This window comes from Bufo gargarizans, chromosome 8 (assembly GCF_014858855.1).
Source record: "Bufo gargarizans isolate SCDJY-AF-19 chromosome 8, ASM1485885v1, whole genome shotgun sequence".
Taxonomy (NCBI): domain Eukaryota; kingdom Metazoa; phylum Chordata; class Amphibia; order Anura; family Bufonidae; genus Bufo; species Bufo gargarizans.
In genome coordinates this window covers 192,597,105-192,616,860 of record NC_058087.1, presented here as the reverse complement: position 1 = coordinate 192,616,860, position 19,756 = coordinate 192,597,105, and the positions used below count along the sequence as shown (strand labels likewise).

The following is a 19,756-nucleotide window of genomic DNA, read 5'->3' as shown; positions in this document are numbered from 1 at the left end:
CTGATCCACCCCATAGTCCTAAGTGCCACCCTCGATCTCTTCTACAGTACAGAACACTGCCCCCGATCCTCTCTACAGTCCCGAGCGCCGCTCCTGATCCACCGCATAGTCCTAAGTGCCACCTTCGATCTCTTCTACAGTACAGAACACTGCCCCCGATCCTCTCTACAGTCCCGAACGCTGCTCCTGATCCACCCCATAGTCCTAAGTGCCACCCTCGATCTCTTCTACAGTACAGAACACTGCCCCCGATCCTCTCTACAGTCCCGAACGCTGCTCCTGATCCACCCCATAGTCCTAAGTGCCACCCTCGATCTCTTCTACAGTACAGAACACTGCCCCCGATCCTCTCCACAGTCCCGAGCGCCGCTCCTGATCCACCCCATAGTCCTAAGTGCCACCCTCGATCTCTTCTACAGTACAGAACACTGCCCCCGATCCTCTCCACAGTCCCGAGCGCCGCTCCTGATCCACCCCATAGTCCTAAGTGCCACCCTCGATCTCTTCTACAGTACAGAACACTGCCCCGATCCTCTCTACAGTTCAGAACACTGTTCCTGATCCACCCCATAGTCCTAAGTGCCACCCTCGATCTCTTCTACAGTACAGAACACTGCCCCCGATCCTCTCTACAGTCCCGAGCGCCTCTCCTGATCCACCCCATAGTCCTAAGTGCCACCCTCGATCTCTTCTACAGTACAGAACACTGCCCCCGATCCTCTCTACAGTCCCGAGCGCCGCTCCTGATCCACCCCATAGTCCTAAGTGCCACCCTCGATCTCTTCTACAGTACAGAACACTGCCCCCGATCCTCTCTACAGTCCCGAGCGCCGCTCCTAATCCACCCCATAGTCCTAAGTGCCACCCTCGATCTCTTCTACAGTACAGAACACTGCCCCCGATCCTCTCTACAGTCCCGAGCGCCGCTCCTAATCCACCCCATAGTCCTAAGTGCCACCCTCGATCTCTTCTACAGTACAGAACACTGCCCCCGATCCTCTCTACAGTCCCGAGCGCCGCTCCTGATCCACCCCATAGTCCTAAGTGCCACCCTCGATCTCTTCTACAGTACAGAACACTGCCCCCGATCCTCTCTACAGTCCCGAGCGCCGCTCCTAATCCACCCCATAGTCCTAAGTGCCACCCTCGATCTCTTCTACAGTACAGAACACTGCCCCCGATCCTCGTCAGAAAATGGTGAGGGAAAGAAAAATTTGGGTTTTTGCAAAGTTTTATTTTTTGAAAGTAGTAAATTTTTTAGATAGAGATAGATAGATATATATATAAAACACACTATACACGTTTGGTATCGCAGGCTTTGCCTTGAGCCGCAGACTAAGTACGTCCTACGTTTTTAGCGCACAGTGAACGCCATGATGTGAAAACTCTAAAAACCTTGGCAGAATTTTTTTTTATTTTTTATTTAACCCAACAAAGATTTTTTTTCCCCTGTTTTCCAATAAAAGACATGGAAAATATAAGCCCTCGTATGACTATGTGAACGGAAAAATAAAATAGTTGGCTATTGGAACCTGGGGAAGAAAAAAAGAAAATGCGAAACCAAGGCCCTTAAGGGGTTAATACAGTAAACCCTGCGAGTGCTGTCGGGACGCAGTGTCCTATCCTGGCGTTCACAGCCCTTTACTTATCTCCCAATTTGCCCTCCAGTCATCGGAGTCCAGAAGGTTTCGGTCAGTCACCCAGCCTGAGGCGCACAGCCCTGCAAAACAGAGACAGGCCAGTGACAGCAGGAGAGAGGTGCGTGCCAGCGCCCGGAGCATGGGGGGAGGGGGCAGGCCTACCATGACGGAAGTCTGGGAACATGCCGCTGACCAGTCCGTGCGTCTCTGCCAGGATGCCATAGCGGGCGGGATCTGAAGATCACAAGGGATGGAAGGCGTTATTAGGAGAGCTGTACGTACACTCTCTGCCGCGCTCGCCAAGCGGCTGGGACACATCCTGCATCCCCACAGAGGCGGCAGAGAGGCGCAGCCCGGTGATAAAGTAGGTGCCTCCTCCAGAGTTCAGCCGTTATTCACATCATGATACACGTAACGCAGGGCATCTCAAGATGGGGGGCTGAGAGAAATCCACCCCCACATCAGAAGGTGGCATGCTGGGCACGACACGGCGGGGGTCATTTAATAAGACCTGCGTTTTAGACTGGCGTAGAAACTGCCGGCCCCGCCCACAATTCTAGACCTGGTGAGAGTGGGGAGAAGTTGCAGATTGCGGCACAACTAATAAATGACGCCCTACGCGCTTCATCACCTTCACTGCTATAGAGCGTGCCGGCTGAGCAGTACGCAAACAGCGCATCTTCCTGGAAAGAAGCCGAAACACGTGACAGTGCTGGCGCCAGACTGCCCCGATTCAGTAGAGGTTGGGCGCACTGGTGACCATGTACTTCTCGGATATACATCCCACAGGAGACTTCACACGCACCCGCATAGCAGTGCCGAGTCTGTACACACCTGAGCTGAAGGTTTTCCTGTGAAGAATCTCAGCATGAACCACGGATCTGATGATGTCAGCGCTGCTCGCCTTCTCATGTAAAACAACCGCGAGGCGGCCTGCGGCAAGACAAGAAGACGTCAGAGCGTAAGCCGAGTGCGGAGAGTGGGGGTTATAGTGGGACGACACAGCGCCTGCTCACCTGTGTCCCTCCTCCACCCCAGCAGGTAGAGAGAGTCATTTCCTTTCTTTAAGAGTTCCAGCTGTGAGGCGCTGGAGGACAGGAAGAGACAGCCAGTCAGCCACTGCAGAGAGACATCCCTGCACCTACCTGCAGAGACAGCCATACCTGGAGACCACAGCGTTCAGGGCGACACCAACATCAACTGGGACTTGTGCACCAAGACCTGCACCGAAACAACATCATTCATCCTGGTGAGCACCGCGGTCACCTACTGTCACGGCCTTTGGTGTACGCCTCCCTTCCCTGTCTGGTGCCGGAGGGGTTAATTACCTAGCTGGCGGGGATTTAGGTGTGGCCCCAGGTTTATATTGGTCTGGGTGCTGGAGCTGTGCTCCTGTCCGGCCTCTACTATCTGCCCAGTTGTCGAGGACCACCTTGTCTCCTACCATCCAGGTCCGCTCATACGGGGAGCGGTTAGGGCTCCCTATCCCGTCTGCGCCTCATTGTACAGTGCAGACTGTATGTTCCACAAGGTGGCCCTCAAGCACTGGGCAGGAGCCCAGCTCCAGCCAATGGGCCACACCTAAATCCCCACCAGCTAGGTAATTAACCCCTCCAGCACCAGACAGGGAAGGCCCAGGCACCTACACCCTGGCAACAGCATGCACAGCAAAGGCCGTGACACCTACCCCCAGGGTCCTGGCGCCACTACCCACCTGGTAAAAGCAGCTCCTTTGGGTTGGCTTCAGCCGGGCTCAGGATCCGGCCCTCTAGCAGATAGTGCTCCAGCACTATGCTAAGTCTTGATTGGTTGAGCGTCTCCATGACAACAGAACGAACAGCGCGATAATTTGCATAAAGGTGCAGACATGTCAGGAGGAGGAAAAGGAGGTAGGTTCCCCTGGAACGTACAAGAGGTCACGCCCATCACCTGGAGGCATTGAGGGTGGTCTCAGCAGACAGGCTCCACGGCCAGCTCTAGACCGCCAGCTACCCCGCCATGGTGTCTGCATTGTAAGGGACTCACCAGATGCTGTCAGACACCATCGGGACGAGGACAAGACTGACCAGTAGTCCGGCCAGATTCACCAGCGTCTCCTGGAAGAGACAAGAAAGGACATGCAGGATCTCAGGGTTGGGCGAGGGGAGCGTGGACGCCTCCACCACTACTACATGCTCACCTGGCTCCCATCCTTTGCACATACGTCGGCCATGTTGTCTCTCCTGGCTTGGTGCACAGTGAGTGCGGCACGTGTCGCCCCTCCAGCCACTCCCACGATGCACTGAAAGAACCAAAAGTGAAACGCAGCACGCACATACCGAGAAGACGGCCGAAATCGGGCGCAGGTACCTTAAATACTCCGGCAATGCAGACGGTCACAGTAAAGCAGGATGGGAAGACGGGAGCCAAGATCTCCATGAATATGGCCAGGTCATTTAACACATCGGCAAAGAGTCTGAGAGACAGACGAGTGACAGCTATGGTGGGACCAACACAATCGGCAAAGCAAAAGTGAAAATACATATGGAAATGCCTGAGAGGCGAGGCCGGGTGCTGGGGTCTCTAGGGCCCCGGGGCCAAGTGCTTATTACTACGGATCCTACAACACAGAGCCGAACCTCCTAGTTACCTCCAGCGCTTGGCGTCGCAGTCAAGACGGCTCCTGATAAGAGAGAAGACATCTCAGTAATGTCACACATACAGCCGCCACCGCCGCGCTCACAGGCGCCTCATACCCCTTCATCCAGGCGAAGAGAATGCGTCCAACCATCCCGGTGCCATCTACACAGCAAGGAGAAGACTGATCAGAAGACAAGAACAACTGAGAGGAGGAGAGCGAGAGGAGGAGGAGAGACAACATGCACCTCGCAGGATCCAGGTAATGGTCGCTCCTGTCACAGTGGCTGCACTGTCACCAACACCAGATCCTCGGAGGAGAGCATGAGTGGCCAGAGAACCCGTCACACTGCTGGAGAAGGCCTGGAGGTCAAAGAGGGGGACGGGTCAGCAACCCGAACGGTCACACACGCCAGTCACCGGCAGATGCTATCAGTCCACTACAAACACAACACCCAGACGTCATCAGTCGCCGGGCAGACCCAACACCCAGCCGTCAGTCACCGGCAGACGCAACATCAAGACGCTATCAGTCCACTACAAACTGGGTGTCGGGTCATCAGTTACTCGACGAGACGCAACACCCAGACGTCATCAGTCACCGTGCAGACCCAACACCCAGACGTCAGTCACCGGGCAGACCCAACACCCAGACGTCATCAGTCACCGTGCAGACCCAACACCCAGACGTCAGTCACCGGGCAGACCCAACACCCAGACGTCATCAGTCACCGTGCAGACCCAACACCCAGACGTCAGTCACCGTGCAGACCCAACACCCAGACGTCATCAGTCACCGGGCAGACCCAACACCCAGACGTCATCAGTCACCGGGCAGACCCAACACCCAGACGTCATCAGTCACCGGGCAGACCCAACACCCAGACGTCATCAGTCACCGGGCAGACCCAACACCCAGACGTCATCAGTCACCGGGCAGACCCAACACCCAGACGTCATCAGTCACCGGGCAGACCCAACACCCAGACGTCATCAGTCACCGGGCAGACCCAACACCCAGACGTCATCAGTCACCGGGCAGACCCAACACCCAGACGTCATCAGTCACCGGGCAGACCCAACACCCAGACGTCATCAGTCACCGGGCAGACCCAACACCCAGACGTCATCAGTCACCGGGCAGACCCAACACCCAGACGTCATCAGTCACCGGGCAGACCCAACACCCAGACGTCATCAGTCACCGGGCAGACCCAACACCCAGACGTCATCAGTCACCGGGCAGACCCAACACCCAGACGTCATCAGTCACCGGGCAGACCCAACACCCAGACGTCATCAGTCACCGGGCAGACCCAACACCCAGACGTCATCAGTCACCGGGCAGACCCAACACCCAGACGTCATCAGTCACCGGGCAGACCCAACACCCAGACGTCATCAGTCACCGGGCAGACCCAACACCCAGACGTCATCAGTCACCGGGCAGACCCAACACCCAGACGTCAGTCACCGGGCAGACCCAACACCCAGACGTCAGTCACCGGCAGACGCAACATCAAGACGCTATCAGTCCACTACAAACTGGGTGTCGGGTCATCAGTTACTCGCAGACGCAACACCCAGACGTCATCAGTCACCGTGCAGACCCAACACCCAGACGTCAGTCACCGGGCAGACCCAACACCCAGACGTCATCAGTCGCCGAGCAGACCCAACACCCAGACGTCAGTCACCGGGCAGACCCAACACCCAGACGTCATCAGTCGCCGAGCAGACCCAACACCCAGACGTCAGTCACCGGGCAGACCCAACACCCAGACGTCATCAGTCGCCGAGCAGACCCAACACCCAGACGTCAGTCACCAGCAGACGCAACATCAAGACGCTATCAGTCCACTACAAACTGGGTGTCGGGTCATCAGTCACCTGGCAGACCCAACACCCAGACGTCATCAGTCGCCGAGCAGACCCAACACCCAGACGTCATCAGTCGCCGAGCAGACCCAACACCCAGACGTCAGTCCCCGTGCAGACCCAACACCCAGACGTCATCAGTCACCGTGCAGACCCAACACCCAGACGTCAGTCACCGTGCAGACCCAACACCCAGACGTCGTCAGTCACCGGGCAGACCCAACACCCAGACGTCATCAGTCACCGGGCAGACCCAACACCCAGACGTCATCAGTCACCGGGCAGACCCAACACCCAGACGTCATCAGTCACCGGGCAGACCCAACACCCAGACGTCATCAGTCACCGGGCAGACACAACACCCAGACGTCATCAGTCACCGGGCAGACCCAACACCCAGACGTCATCAGTCACCGGGCAGACCCAACACCCAGACGTCATCAGTCACCGGGCAGACCCAACACCCAGACGTCATCAGTCACCGGGCAGACCCAACACCCAGACGTCATCAGTCACCGGGCAGACCCAACACCCAGACGTCATCAGTCACCGGGCAGACCCAACACCCAGACGTCATCAGTCACCGGGCAGACCCAACACCCAGACGTCATCAGTCACCGGGCAGACCCAACACCCAGACGTCATCAGTCACCGGGCAGACCCAACACCCAGACGTCATCAGTCACCGGGCAGACCCAACACCCAGACGTCATCAGTCACCGGGCAGACCAAACACCCAGACGTCAGTCACCGGGCAGACCCAACACCCAGACGTCAGTCACCGGCAGACGCAACATCAAGACGCTATCAGTCCACTACAAACTGGGTGTCGGGTCATCAGTTACTCGCAGACGCAACACCCAGACGTCATCAGTCACCGTGCAGACCCAACACCCAGACGTCAGTCACCGGGCAGACCCAACACCCAGACGTCATCAGTCGCCGAGCAGACCCAACACCCAGACGTCAGTCACCGGGCAGACCCAACACCCAGACGTCATCAGTCGCCGAGCAGACCCAACACCCAGACGTCAGTCACCGGGCAGACCCAACACCCAGACGTCATCAGTCGCCGAGCAGACCCAACACCCAGACGTCAGTCACCAGCAGACGCAACATCAAGACGCTATCAGTCCACTACAAACTGGGTGTCGGGTCATCAGTCACCTGGCAGACCCAACACCCAGACGTCATCAGTCGCCGAGCAGACCCAACACCCAGACGTCATCAGTCGCCGAGCAGACCCAACACCCAGACGTCAGTCCCCGGGCAGACCCAACACCCAGACGTCAGTCACCAGCAGACGCAACATCAAGACGCTATCAGTCCACTACAAACTGGGTGTCGGGTCATCAGTCGTGGGCAGACGCAACACCCAGACGCTATCAGTCCACTACAAACACAGCACCCAAACATAATCATTCACAACTCCCAGACATCATCAGTCACCGGCAGACACAACATCCACACGCTATCAGTCCACTACAAACTGGGTGTCGAGTCATCAGTCACTCGCAAAACCCAGACGTCATCAGTCGTGGGCAGACACAACACCCAGACGTCATCAGTCGCTGCAACCAGACGTCATCAGTCACCCAGCAGGCGCAACACCCAGACGTCATCAGTCGTGGGCAGACGCAACACCCAGATGTCATCAGTCACCAGAAGACGCAACAACCAGAAGTCATAGGTTACCCGGCAGTCGCAACACCCAGATGTCATCAGTCGCAACACCCAGATGTCATCGGTTGTCCGGCAGACGCAACACCCAGACATCATCAGTCACAACTCCCAGACGTCAGTCACTCGCAGATGCAACACCCATGGGTCATCAGTCTCACCAACCAGACGTCAGTCACTCGTAGATGCAACTCCCAGACATCATCAGTCGCACCAACCAGACGTCATCAGTCACAACACACAGGCGTCATCAGTCACCCGCAGACGCAACTCCCAGGCATTATCCGTCACCTGCAGTGTGTCCCAGAGCTGGTATTCCAAGTAATCTTCACTGACGCTGTCAGGAAAACCATGAGGGAGGAACAGACTCTGTAAGAAAATAATGGTCAAGTGACGGAGCGCCTATACAGTGTGAGCAGCACTCTGAAGAGGTCATTCTAGAATGCAGCAGGTCCATGCAGAGTGCACCCGGGTGCTCATGGCTGTGGAGCACAAAACTCTGGTAGAAGGAGACAATAACATCCTATGTATCAAAGCTGCCCCCTGAGGTGATGAGTGGCCCTGGAGCAAAGAGCTGCAGAGACAGGACTATTGACTCACCGTGAAGCAGTCCCTCAGTGGGCGGTATTTGTGGGCTTGGTGCGCCCTCTGGCAGCACACAGTCCCGTCATCACATTTTATGTACTTGAGAACGTCGCCTGATCCATAACGCTCTGTGCACACCATAACCGCATCCTCAGATGACATCACGGCCTGCATCGAGAAGAGTGGTAAAAGTTATGACCCTTCACACTTGCATCGTGTCCAGCTGCTGGAGCGCTGGTGTCTGACTGGCCACCCCCCACATGTCTATACGAGCCACGGCCAGGCAATGGAGGAGCTTGGTGTGGCACCTGAAAGTTTGTCAACCCTTCAGAATTTTCTATATTTCTGTATTAATCCAATATCACAATTGTGAGTGGTAAAAGTATGTGAACCCTTGCAGTCAGTGATGTATAAGGGATGAGAATGTCTGTACAGCAATGTGGAATATGTCAGTGATATATATATAAGTGATGAGAATGTCTGTACAGAGCTGTGGAATATGTCAGTGATATATCAGTGATGAGAATGTCTGTACAGCGCTGTGGAATATGTCAGTGATATATCAGTGATGAGAATGTCTGTACAGCGCTGTGGAATATGTCAGTGATATATAAGGGATGAGAATGTCTGTACAGCGCTGTGGAATATGTCAGCGATATATAAGGGATGAGAATGTCTGTACAGCGCTGTGGAATATGTCAGCGATATATAAGTGATGAGAATGTCTGTACAGCAATGTGGAATATGTCAGTGATATATATATATATAAGTGATGAGAATGTCTGTACAGCGCTGTGGAATATGTCAGTGATATATATAAGGGATGAGAATGTCTGTACAGCGCTGTGGAATATGTCAGTGATATATAAGTGATGAGAATGTCTGTACAGCGCTGTGGAATATGTCAGTGATGAGAATGTCTGTACAGCGCTGTGGAATATGTCAGTGATGAGAATGTCTGTACAGCGCTGTGGAATATGTCAGTGATATATAAGTGATGGGAATGTCAGTAAAGCGCTGTGGAATATGTCAGTGATATATCAGTGATGAGAATGTCTGTACAGCGCTGTGGAATAGGTCAGTGATATATAAGGGATGAGAATGTCTGTACAGCGCTGTGGAATATGTCAGCGATATATAAGTGATGAGAATGTCTGTACAGCAATGTGGAATATGTCAGTGATATATATATAAGTGATGAGAATGTCTGTACAGCGCTGTGGAATATGTCAGTGATATATAAGAGATGAGAATGTCTGTACAGCGCTGTGGAATATGTCAGTGATATATAAGTGATGAGAATGTCTGTACAGCGCTGTGGAATATGTCAGTGATATATATATAAGTGATGAGAATGTCTGTACAGAGCTGTGGAATATGTCAGTGATATATCAGTGATGAGAATGTCTGTACAGCGCTGTGGAATATATGTCAGTGATATATAAGAGATGAGAATGTACAGTGCTGTGGAATATGTAAGTGATGGGAATGTCTGTACAGCGCTGTGGAATATGTCAGCGATATATAAGTGATGAGAATGTCTGTACAGCAATGTGGAATATGTCAGTGATATATATATAAGTGATGAGAATGTCTGTACAGCGCTGTGGAATATGTCAGTGATATATATAAGGGATGAGAATGTCTGTACAGCGATGTGGAATATGTCAGTGATATATGAGGGATGAGAATGTCTGTACAGTGCTGTGGAATATGTCAGTGATATATAAGTGATGAGAATGTCTGTACAGCGCTGTGGAATATGTCAGTGATATATGTGATGAGAATGTCTGTACAGCGCTGTGGAATATGTCAGTGATATATAAGAGATGAGAATGTCTGTACAGCGATGTGGAATATGTCAGTGATATACAAGTGATGAGAATGTCTGTACAGCGCTGTGGAATATGTCAGTGATGAGAATGTCTGTACAGCGCTGTGGAATATGTCAGTGATATATAAGTGATGGGAATGTCTGTACAGCGCTGTGGAATATGTCAGTGATATATGTGATGAGAATGTCTGTACAGCGCTGTGGAATATGTCAGTGATATATAAGAGATGAGAATGTCTGTACAGCGATGTGGAATATGTCAGTGATATACAAGTGATGAGAATGTCTGTACAGCGCTGTGGAATATGTCAGTGATGAGAATGTCTGTACAGCGCTGTGGAATATGTCAGTGATATATAAGTGATGGGAATGTCTGTACAGAGCTGTGGAATATGTCAGTGATATATAAGTGATGAGAATGTCTGTACAGCGCTGTGGAATATGTCAGTGATATATAAGTGATGAGAATGTCTGTACAGCGCTGTGGAATATGTCAGTGATATATAAGGGATGAGAATGTCTGTACAGCGCTGTGGAATATGTCAGTGATGAGAATGCTGTACAGACAATGTGGAATATGTCAGTGATATATAAGTGATGAGAATGTCTGTACAGCGCTGTGGAATATGTCAGTGATATATAAGTGATGAGAATGTCTGTACAGAGCTGTGGAATATGTCAGTGATGAGAATGTCTGTACAGCAATGTGGAATATGTCAGTGATATATAAGTGATGAGAATGTCTGTACAGAGCTGTGGAATATGTCAGTGATGAGAATGTCTGTAAAGCGCTGTGGACTAGGTCAGTGATATATAAGTGATGAGAATGTCTGTACAGCGCTGTGGAATATGTCTGTGATATATATAAGGGATGAGAATGTCTGTACAGCGCTGTGGAATATGTCTGTGATATATGTGATGAGAATGTCTGTACAGAGCTGTGGACTATGTCAGTGATATATAAGTGATGAGAATGTCTGTACAGAGCTGTGGAATATGTCTGTGATATATATAAGGGATGAGAATGTCTGTACAGGGCTGTGGAATATGTCAGTGATATATAAGTGATGAGAATGTCTGTACAGCGCTGTGGAATATGTCAGTGATATATAAGAGATGAGAATGTCTGTACAGCGCTGTGGAATATGTCAGTGATATATAAGTGATGAGAATGTCTGTACAGAGCTGTGGAATATGTCAGTGATATATAAGTGATGGGAATGTCTGTACAGCGCTGTGGAATATGTCAGTGATATATATATAAGTGATGAGAATGTCTGTACAGCGCTGTGGAATATGTCAGTGATATATAAGTGATGAGAATGTCTGTACAGAGCTGTGGAATATGTCAGTGATATATAAGTGATGGGAATGTCTGTACAGCGCTGTGGAATATGTCAGTGATGAGAATGTCTGTACAGCGCTGTGGAATATGTCAGTGATGTATAAGGCGGCAGCAGGGCACAGGGAGATCAACGCTTCCATTGTGGAGCGTTCATCTCCATAGTCATCTGTATCGCTGTCCTCAGGGCAGCGATACAGATGCCTGTGCTCAGGCAGGGGAGGGAGAGGCGTGTCCCTTTCCTTTCCTCTGATAAGCTGCAAGCCTAGTACCTGCAGCCTATCAGAGGCCGGCACGACGTCATCGCGCCGCCTGAGCCGTACAGCGAGGGACACAGGTCGGAAGAGGCTGCATTGCATCGCTGCCAAGGAGGTAAGTGTGTTTATTTTTTTGTTGTTTATATATACAATACTTTTACTGGAACATAATGGGGCGGCTGTCATTACTGGCACATAACCGGGGGCTGTCATTACTGGCACATAACGGGGGGCTGTCATTACTGGCACATAACGGGGGGCTGTCATTGATATATAAGGGATGAGAATGTCTGTACAGCGCTGTGGAATATGTCAGTGTTATATATAAGAGATGAGAATGTCTGTACAGCGCTGTGGAATATGTCAGTGATATATAGGAGATGAGAATGTCTGTACAGCGATGTGGAATATGTCAGTGATATATAAGTGATGAGAATGTCTGTACAGCGCTGTGGAATATGGCAGTGATATATAAGTGATGGGAATGTCTGTACAGCGCTGTGGAATATGTCAGTGATATATAGGAGATGAGAATGTCTGTACAGCGATGTGGAATATGTCAGTGATATATAAGTGATGTGTCTGTACAGCGCTGTGGAATATGTCAGTGATATATAAGTGATGAGAATGTCTGTACAGCGCTGTGGACTATGTCAGTGATATATAAGTGATGAGAATGTCTGTACAGCGCTGGGGAATATGTCAGTGATATATAAGTGATGAGAATGTCTGTACAGCGCTGTGGAATATGTCAGTGATATATAAGTGATGAGAATGTCTGTACAGCGCTGTGGAATATGTCAGTGATATATAAGGGATGAGAATGTATGTACAGCGCTGTGGAATATGTCAGTGATATATAAGTGATGGGAATGTCTGTACAGCGCTGTGGAATATGTCAGTGATGAGAATGTCTGTACAGCGCTGTGGAATATGTCAGTGATATATAAGTGATGAGAATGTCTGTACAGCGCTGTGGAATATGTCAGTGATATATAAGTGATGGGAATGTCAGTACAGCGCTGTGGAATATGTCAGTGATGAGAATGTCTGTACAGCGCTGTGGAATATGTCAGTGATATATAAGTGATGAGAATGTCTGTACAGCGCTGTGGAATATGTCAGTGATATATAAGTGATGGGAATGTCAGTACAGCGCTGTGGAATATGTCAGTGATGAGAATGTCTGTACAGCGCTGTGGAATATGTCAGTGATATATAAGTGATGAGAATGTCTGTACAGCGCTGTGGAATATGTCAGTGATATATAAGTGATGAGAATGTCTGTACAGCGCTGTGGAATATGTCAGTGATATATAAGTGGTGAGAATGTCTGTACAGCGCTGTGGAATATGTCAGTGATATATAAGTGATGAGAATGTCTGTACAGCGCTGTGGAATATGTCAGTGATATATAAGTGATGGGAATGTCAGTACAGCGCTGTGGAATATGTCAGTGATGAGAATGTCTGTACAGCGCTGTGGAATATGTCAGTGATATATAAGTGATGAGAATGTCTGTACAGCGCTGTGGAATATGTCAGTGATATATAAGTGATGAGAATGTCTGTACAGCGCTGTGGAATATGTCAGTGATATATAAGGGATGAGAATAGTCACGTGTGGTATTGGGGTTTTAGGAGGGACACCTACTGTACATTGGCGTCTCCTCTGAACCACTGGCGGATCCGAGGGGTGTGTGCAACGGGGCAATTGCCCCCTGAGCTGCTCAGAAGTGTGTGTGGGGGGGGGGGGGGGGGCGGCAGCAGGGCACAGGGAGATCAACGCTTCCATTGTGGAGCGTTCATCTCCATAGTCATCTGTATCGCTGTCCTCAGGGCAGCGATACAGATGCCTGTGCTCAGGCAGGGGAGGGAGAGGCGTGTCCCTTTCCTTTCCTCTGATAAGCTGCAAGCCTAGTACCTGCAGCCTATCAGAGGCCGGCACGACGTCATCGCGCCGCCTGAGCCGTACAGCGAGGGACACAGGTCGGAAGAGGCTGCATTGCATCGCTGCCAAGGAGGTAAGTGTGTTTATTTTTTTGTTGTTTATATATACAATACTTTTACTGGAACATAATGGGGCGGCTGTCATTACTGGCACACTATTGGGGGGCTGTCATTACTGGCACACTATTGGGGGGCTGTCATTACTGGCACACTATTGGGGGGCTGTCATTACTGGCACACTATTGGGGGGCTGTCATTACTGGCACACTATTGGGGGGCTGTCATTACTGGCACACTATTGGGGGCTGTCATTACTGGCACACTATTGGGGGGCTGTCATTACTGGCACACTATTGGGGGGCTGTCATTACTGGCACACTATTGGGGGGCTGTCATTACTGGCACATTATTGGGGGGCTGTCATTACTGGCACATTATTGGGGGGGCTGTCATTACTGGCACATAATGGGAGGCTGTCATTACTGGCATAATGGGAGGCTGTCATTACTGGCATAATGGGAGGCTGTCATTACTGGCACATTGATGGGGGGCTGTCATTACTGGCACACTATTGGGGGGCTGTTATTACTGGCACACTATTGGGGGGGCTGTCATTACTGGCACATTTTTGGGGGGCTGTCATTACTGGCACATTTTTGGGGGGCTGTCATTACTGGCACATTTTTGGGGGGCTGTCATTACTGGCACATTTTTGGGGGGCTGTCATTACTGGCACATTTTTGGGGGGCTGTCATTACTGGCACATTGATGGGGGGGCTGTTATTACTGGCACATTATTGGGGGGGCTGTTATTACTGGCACATTATTGGGGGCACTATAGGGGAATCTACTGAGGTCACAAATAGGGGTGTTTTATATGGGGGGCTCTGTACAGTACAATTTTATACTGGGACACATTATGGTGGGTACTATGGGGAAGGGGGACACTAAGAAGGGGTATTTTATACTTGCAAATTATGGGGAACACTGAGGGCATCTACTGGGGCATTATATACTGGTACATTATGGGGGGCACTAGAAGCAAGGGGGGAGAGGAGCACTATATAGGGATATTTTATACTAACATTATGGGGGCACTATGGGGACATTAGCTCAACTGGGGGCATTACAAGGGGTTATTTTTTGCACTGTCTAATATAAGGAGAATTATTACTACTGGGGGCCTTATGGTGACCTTTATTACCCCCCATGGTATGACCCCATAGTAGCAGCACCGGCCTCTCCCTGCTCCGCTATCCCTCTGCCCCTTCTCCAAATCCTTATTATGAAATCTTTCTCATTAGGATAAAACACAACATCAGCTCCGCCGAGCCCCCGGCCAAAGTGTGGAAGTGGCGTCCGAGCCCCCGGCCAAAGTGTGGAAGTGGCGTCCGAGCCCCCGGCCAAAGTGTGGAAGTGGCGTCCGAGCCCCCGGCCAAAGTGTGGAAGTGGCGTCCGAGCCCCCGGCCAAAGTGTGGAAGTGGCGTCCGAGCCCCCGGCCAAAGTGTGGAAGTGGCGTCCGAGCCCCCGGCCAAAGTGTGGAAGTGGCGTCCGAGCCCCCGGCCAAAGTGTGGAAGTGGCGTCCGAGCCCCCGGCCAAGTGTGGAAGTGGCGTCCGAGCCCCCGGCCAAAGTGTGGAAGTGGCGTCCGAGCCCCCGGCCAAAGTGTGGAAGTGGCGTCCGAGCCCCCGGCCAAGTGTGGAAGTGGCGTCCGAGACCCCGGCCAAGTGTGGAAGTGGCGTCCGAGCCCCCGGCCAAGTGTGGAAGTGGCGTCCGAGACCCCCAAGGGCCAAGTGTGGAAGTGCCGTCCGAGCCCCCGGCCAAGTGTGGAAGTGGCGTCCGAGCCCCCGGCCAAGTGTGGAAGTGGCGTCCGAGACCCCCAAGGGCCAAGTAACTGTAAGTGTTCATGTGGAGTATGTTTATGTTATACACATATAGCCTACATTGTTCCACACAATATACAGTATACCTCTACACTGTGCCCCACAATATACAGTATACCTCTACACTGTGCCCCACAGTATACAGTATACCTCTACACTGTGCCCCACAGTATACAGTATACCTCTACACTGTGCCCCACAGTATACCTCTACACTGTGCCCCATATACAGTATACCTCTACACTGTGCCCCACATATACAGTATACCTCTACACTGTGCCCCACATATACAGTATACCTCTACACTGTGCCCCACAATATACAGTATACCTCTACACTGTGCCCCACAATATACAGTATACCTCTACACTGTGCCCCACAATATACAGTATACCTCTACACTGTGCCCCACAATATACAGTATACCTCTACACTGTGCCCCACAATATACAGTATACCTCTACACTGTGCCCCACAATATACAGTATACCTCTACACTGTGCCCCACAATATACAGTATACCTCTACACTGTGCCCCACAATATACAGTATACCTCTACACTGTGCCCCACAATATACAGTATACCTCTACACTGTGCCCCACAATATACAGTATACCTCTACACTGTGCCCCACAATATACAGTATACCTCTACACTGTGCCCCACAATATACAGTATACCTCTACACTGTGCCCCACAATATACAGTATACCTCTACACTGTGCCCCACAATATACAGTATACCTCTACACTGTGCCCCACAATATACAGTATACCTCTACACTGTGCCCCACAATATACAGTATACCTCTACACTGTGCCCCACAATATACAGTATACCTCTACACTGTGCCCCACAATATACAGTATACCTCTACACTGTGCCCCACAATATACAGTATACCTCTACACTGTGCCCCGCAATATACAGTATACCTCTACACTGTGCCCCAGCAATATACAGTATACCTCTACACTGTGCCCCAGCAATATACAGTATACCTCTACACTGTGCCCCGCAATATACAGTATACCTCTACACTGTGCCCCGCAATATACAGTATACCTCTACACTGTGCCCCGCAATATACAGTATACCTCTACACTGTGCCCCGCAATATACAGTATACCTCTACACTGTGCCCCGCAATATACAGTATACCTCTACACTGTGCCCCGCAATATACAGTATACCTCTACACTGTGCCCCGCAATATACAGTATACCTCTACACTGTGCCCCGCAATATACAGTATACCTCTACACTGTGCCCCGCAATATACAGTATACCTCTACACTGTGCCCCCGCAATATACAGTATACTCTACACTGTGCCCCGCAATATACAGTATACCTCTACACTGTGCCCCGCAATATACAGTATACCTCTACACTGTGCCCGCAATATACAGTATACCTCTACACTGTGCCCCGCAATATACAGTATACCTCTACACTGTGCCCCGCAATATACAGTATACCTCTACACTGTGCCCCGCAATATACAGTATACCTCTACACTGTGCCCCGCAATATACAGTATACCTCTACACTGTGCCCCGCAATATACAGTATACCTCTACACTGTGCCCCGCAATATACAGTATACCTCTACACTGTGCCCCGCAATATACAGTATACCTCTACACTGTGCCCCGCAATATACAGTATACCTCTACACTGTGCCCCGCAATATACAGTATACCTCTACACTGTGCCCCGCAATATACAGTATACCTCTACACTGTGCCCCGCAATATACAGTATACCTCTACACTGTGCCCCGCAATATACAGTATACCTCTACACTGTGCCCCGCAATATACAGTATACCTCTACACTGTGCCCCGCAATATACAGTATACCTCTACACTGTGCCCCGCAATATACAGTATACCGCTACACTGTGCCCCGCAATATACAGTATACCTCTACACTGTGCCCCACAATATACAGTATACCTCTACACTGTGCCCCCAATATACAGTATACCTCTACACTGTGCCCCAGCAATATACAGTATACCTCTACACTGTGCCCACAATATACAGTATACCGCTACACTGTGCCACACAATATACAGTATACCTCTACACTGTGCCCCACAATATACAGTATACCTCTACACTGTGCCCACATATACAGTACTCTACACTGTGCCCACAAATATACAGTATACCTCTACACTGTGCCCCACAATATACAGTATACCTCTACACTGTGCCCCACTAATATACAGTATACCGCTACACTGTGCCCCACAATATACAGTATACCTCTACACTGTGCCCCCACAATATACAGTATACCTCTACACTGTGCCCCACAATATACAGTATACCTCTACACGTGCCCCACAATATACAGTATACCTCTACACTGTGCCCACAATATACAGTATACCTCTACACTGTGCCCCACAATATACAGTATACCTCTACACTGTGCCCCACAATATACAGTATACCTCTACACTGTGCCCCACAATATACAGTATACCTCTACACTGTGCCCCACAATATACAGTATACCTCTAAACTGTGCCACACAATATACAGTATACCTCTACACTGTGCCCCACAATATACAGTATACCTCTACACTGTGCCCCACAATATACAGTATACCTCTACACTGTGCCCCCCAATATACAGTATACCTCTACACTGTGCCCCACAATATACAGTATACCGCTACACTGTGCCCCACAATATACAGTATACCTCTACACTGTGCCCACACATATACAGTATACCTCTACACTGTGCCCCACAATATACAGTATACCTCTACACTGTGCCCCACAATATACAGTAACCTCTACACTGTGCCCCACAATAACAGTATACCTCTACACTGTGCCCCACAATATTACAGTATACCTCTACACTGTGCCCACCAATATACAGTATACCTCTACACTGTGCCCCACAATATACAGTATACCTCTACACTGTGCCCCACAATATACAGTATACCTCTACACTGTGCCACACAATATACAGTATACCTCTACACTGTGCCCCACAATATACAGTATACCTCTACACTGTGCCCCACAATATACAGTATACCTCTACACTGTGACCCACAATATACAGTATACCTCTACACTGTGCCCCACAATATACAGTATACCTCTACACTGTGCCCCACCATATACAGTATACCTCTACACTGTGCCCCACAATATACAGTATACCTCTACACTGTTGCCACACAATATACAGTATACCTCTACACTGTGCCACACAATATACAGTATACCTCTACACTGTGCCCCACAATATATCGTATACCTCTACACTGTGCCACACAATATACAGTATACCTCTACACTGTGCCCCACAATATACAGTATACCTCTACACTGTGCCCCACAATATACAGTATACCTCTACACTGTGCCCCACAATATACAGTATACCGCTACACTGTGCCCCACAATATACAGTATACCTCTACACTGTGCCCCACAATATACAGTATACCTCTACACTGTGCCACACAATATACAGTATACCTCTACACTGTGCCACACAATATACAGTATACCTCTACACTGTGCCACACAATATACAGTATACCTCTACACTGTGCCACACAATATACAGTATACCTCTACACTGTGCCACACAATATACAGTATACCTCTACACTGTGCCACACAATATACAGTATACCTCTACACTGTGCCACACAATATACAGTATACCTCTACACTGTGCCACACAATATACAGTATACCTCTACACTGTGCCACACAATATACAGTATACCTCTACACTGTGCCCCACAATATACAGTATACCGCTACACTGTGCCCCACAATATACAGTATACCGCTACACTGTGCCCCACATTATACCGCTACACTGTGTAGACAGAAATAATCCGGAAGTGCCCCCCCCCAGACCAGGCTCCGGATCCGCCACTGCTCTGAACTCACGGTCTCTCACTTCAGTCTCCACCGTCAGGTTCACAGCAGCAGTCATAGGGTTAAGCTAACACGTGACCTGAACTAGAGTTCCCTATTGGTCCAGTCCGCTTTAAAGAGCAGAAAGTGACGTGGCGCTAACGTGCTGAAGTCAC

At 50.2% G+C, this 19,756-nt stretch overlaps 1 protein-coding gene across 2 annotated transcripts; it reads right to left on the bottom strand.

Moving 5' to 3' along the window:
• Positions 1-1,392: 1,392 nt before the first annotated feature.
• RUSF1 (RUS family member 1) lies at positions 1,393-19,743 on the bottom strand. Of its 2 annotated transcripts, none has more exons than XM_044303171.1 (15): positions 19,614-19,743; positions 8,415-8,567; positions 8,106-8,183; positions 4,505-4,619; positions 4,376-4,421; positions 4,270-4,302; positions 3,990-4,095; positions 3,820-3,921; positions 3,666-3,736; positions 3,355-3,539; positions 2,804-2,861; positions 2,657-2,727; positions 2,475-2,573; positions 1,803-1,874; positions 1,393-1,720 (listed from the first exon to the last, which is right to left on the bottom strand). In XM_044303171.1, exons 2-15 carry the CDS (start codon positions 8,559-8,561, stop codon positions 1,632-1,634), a joined length of 1,272 nt encoding a protein of 423 aa, XP_044159106.1. In that variant the 5' UTR covers positions 8,562-8,567; positions 19,614-19,743; the 3' UTR covers positions 1,393-1,631. The 2 variants fall into 2 exon arrangements, with proteins under 2 accessions (XP_044159106.1, XP_044159107.1); XM_044303172.1 differs by lacking the exon at positions 19,614-19,743 and adding an exon at positions 19,533-19,589.
• Positions 19,744-19,756: the final 13 nt, after the last annotated feature.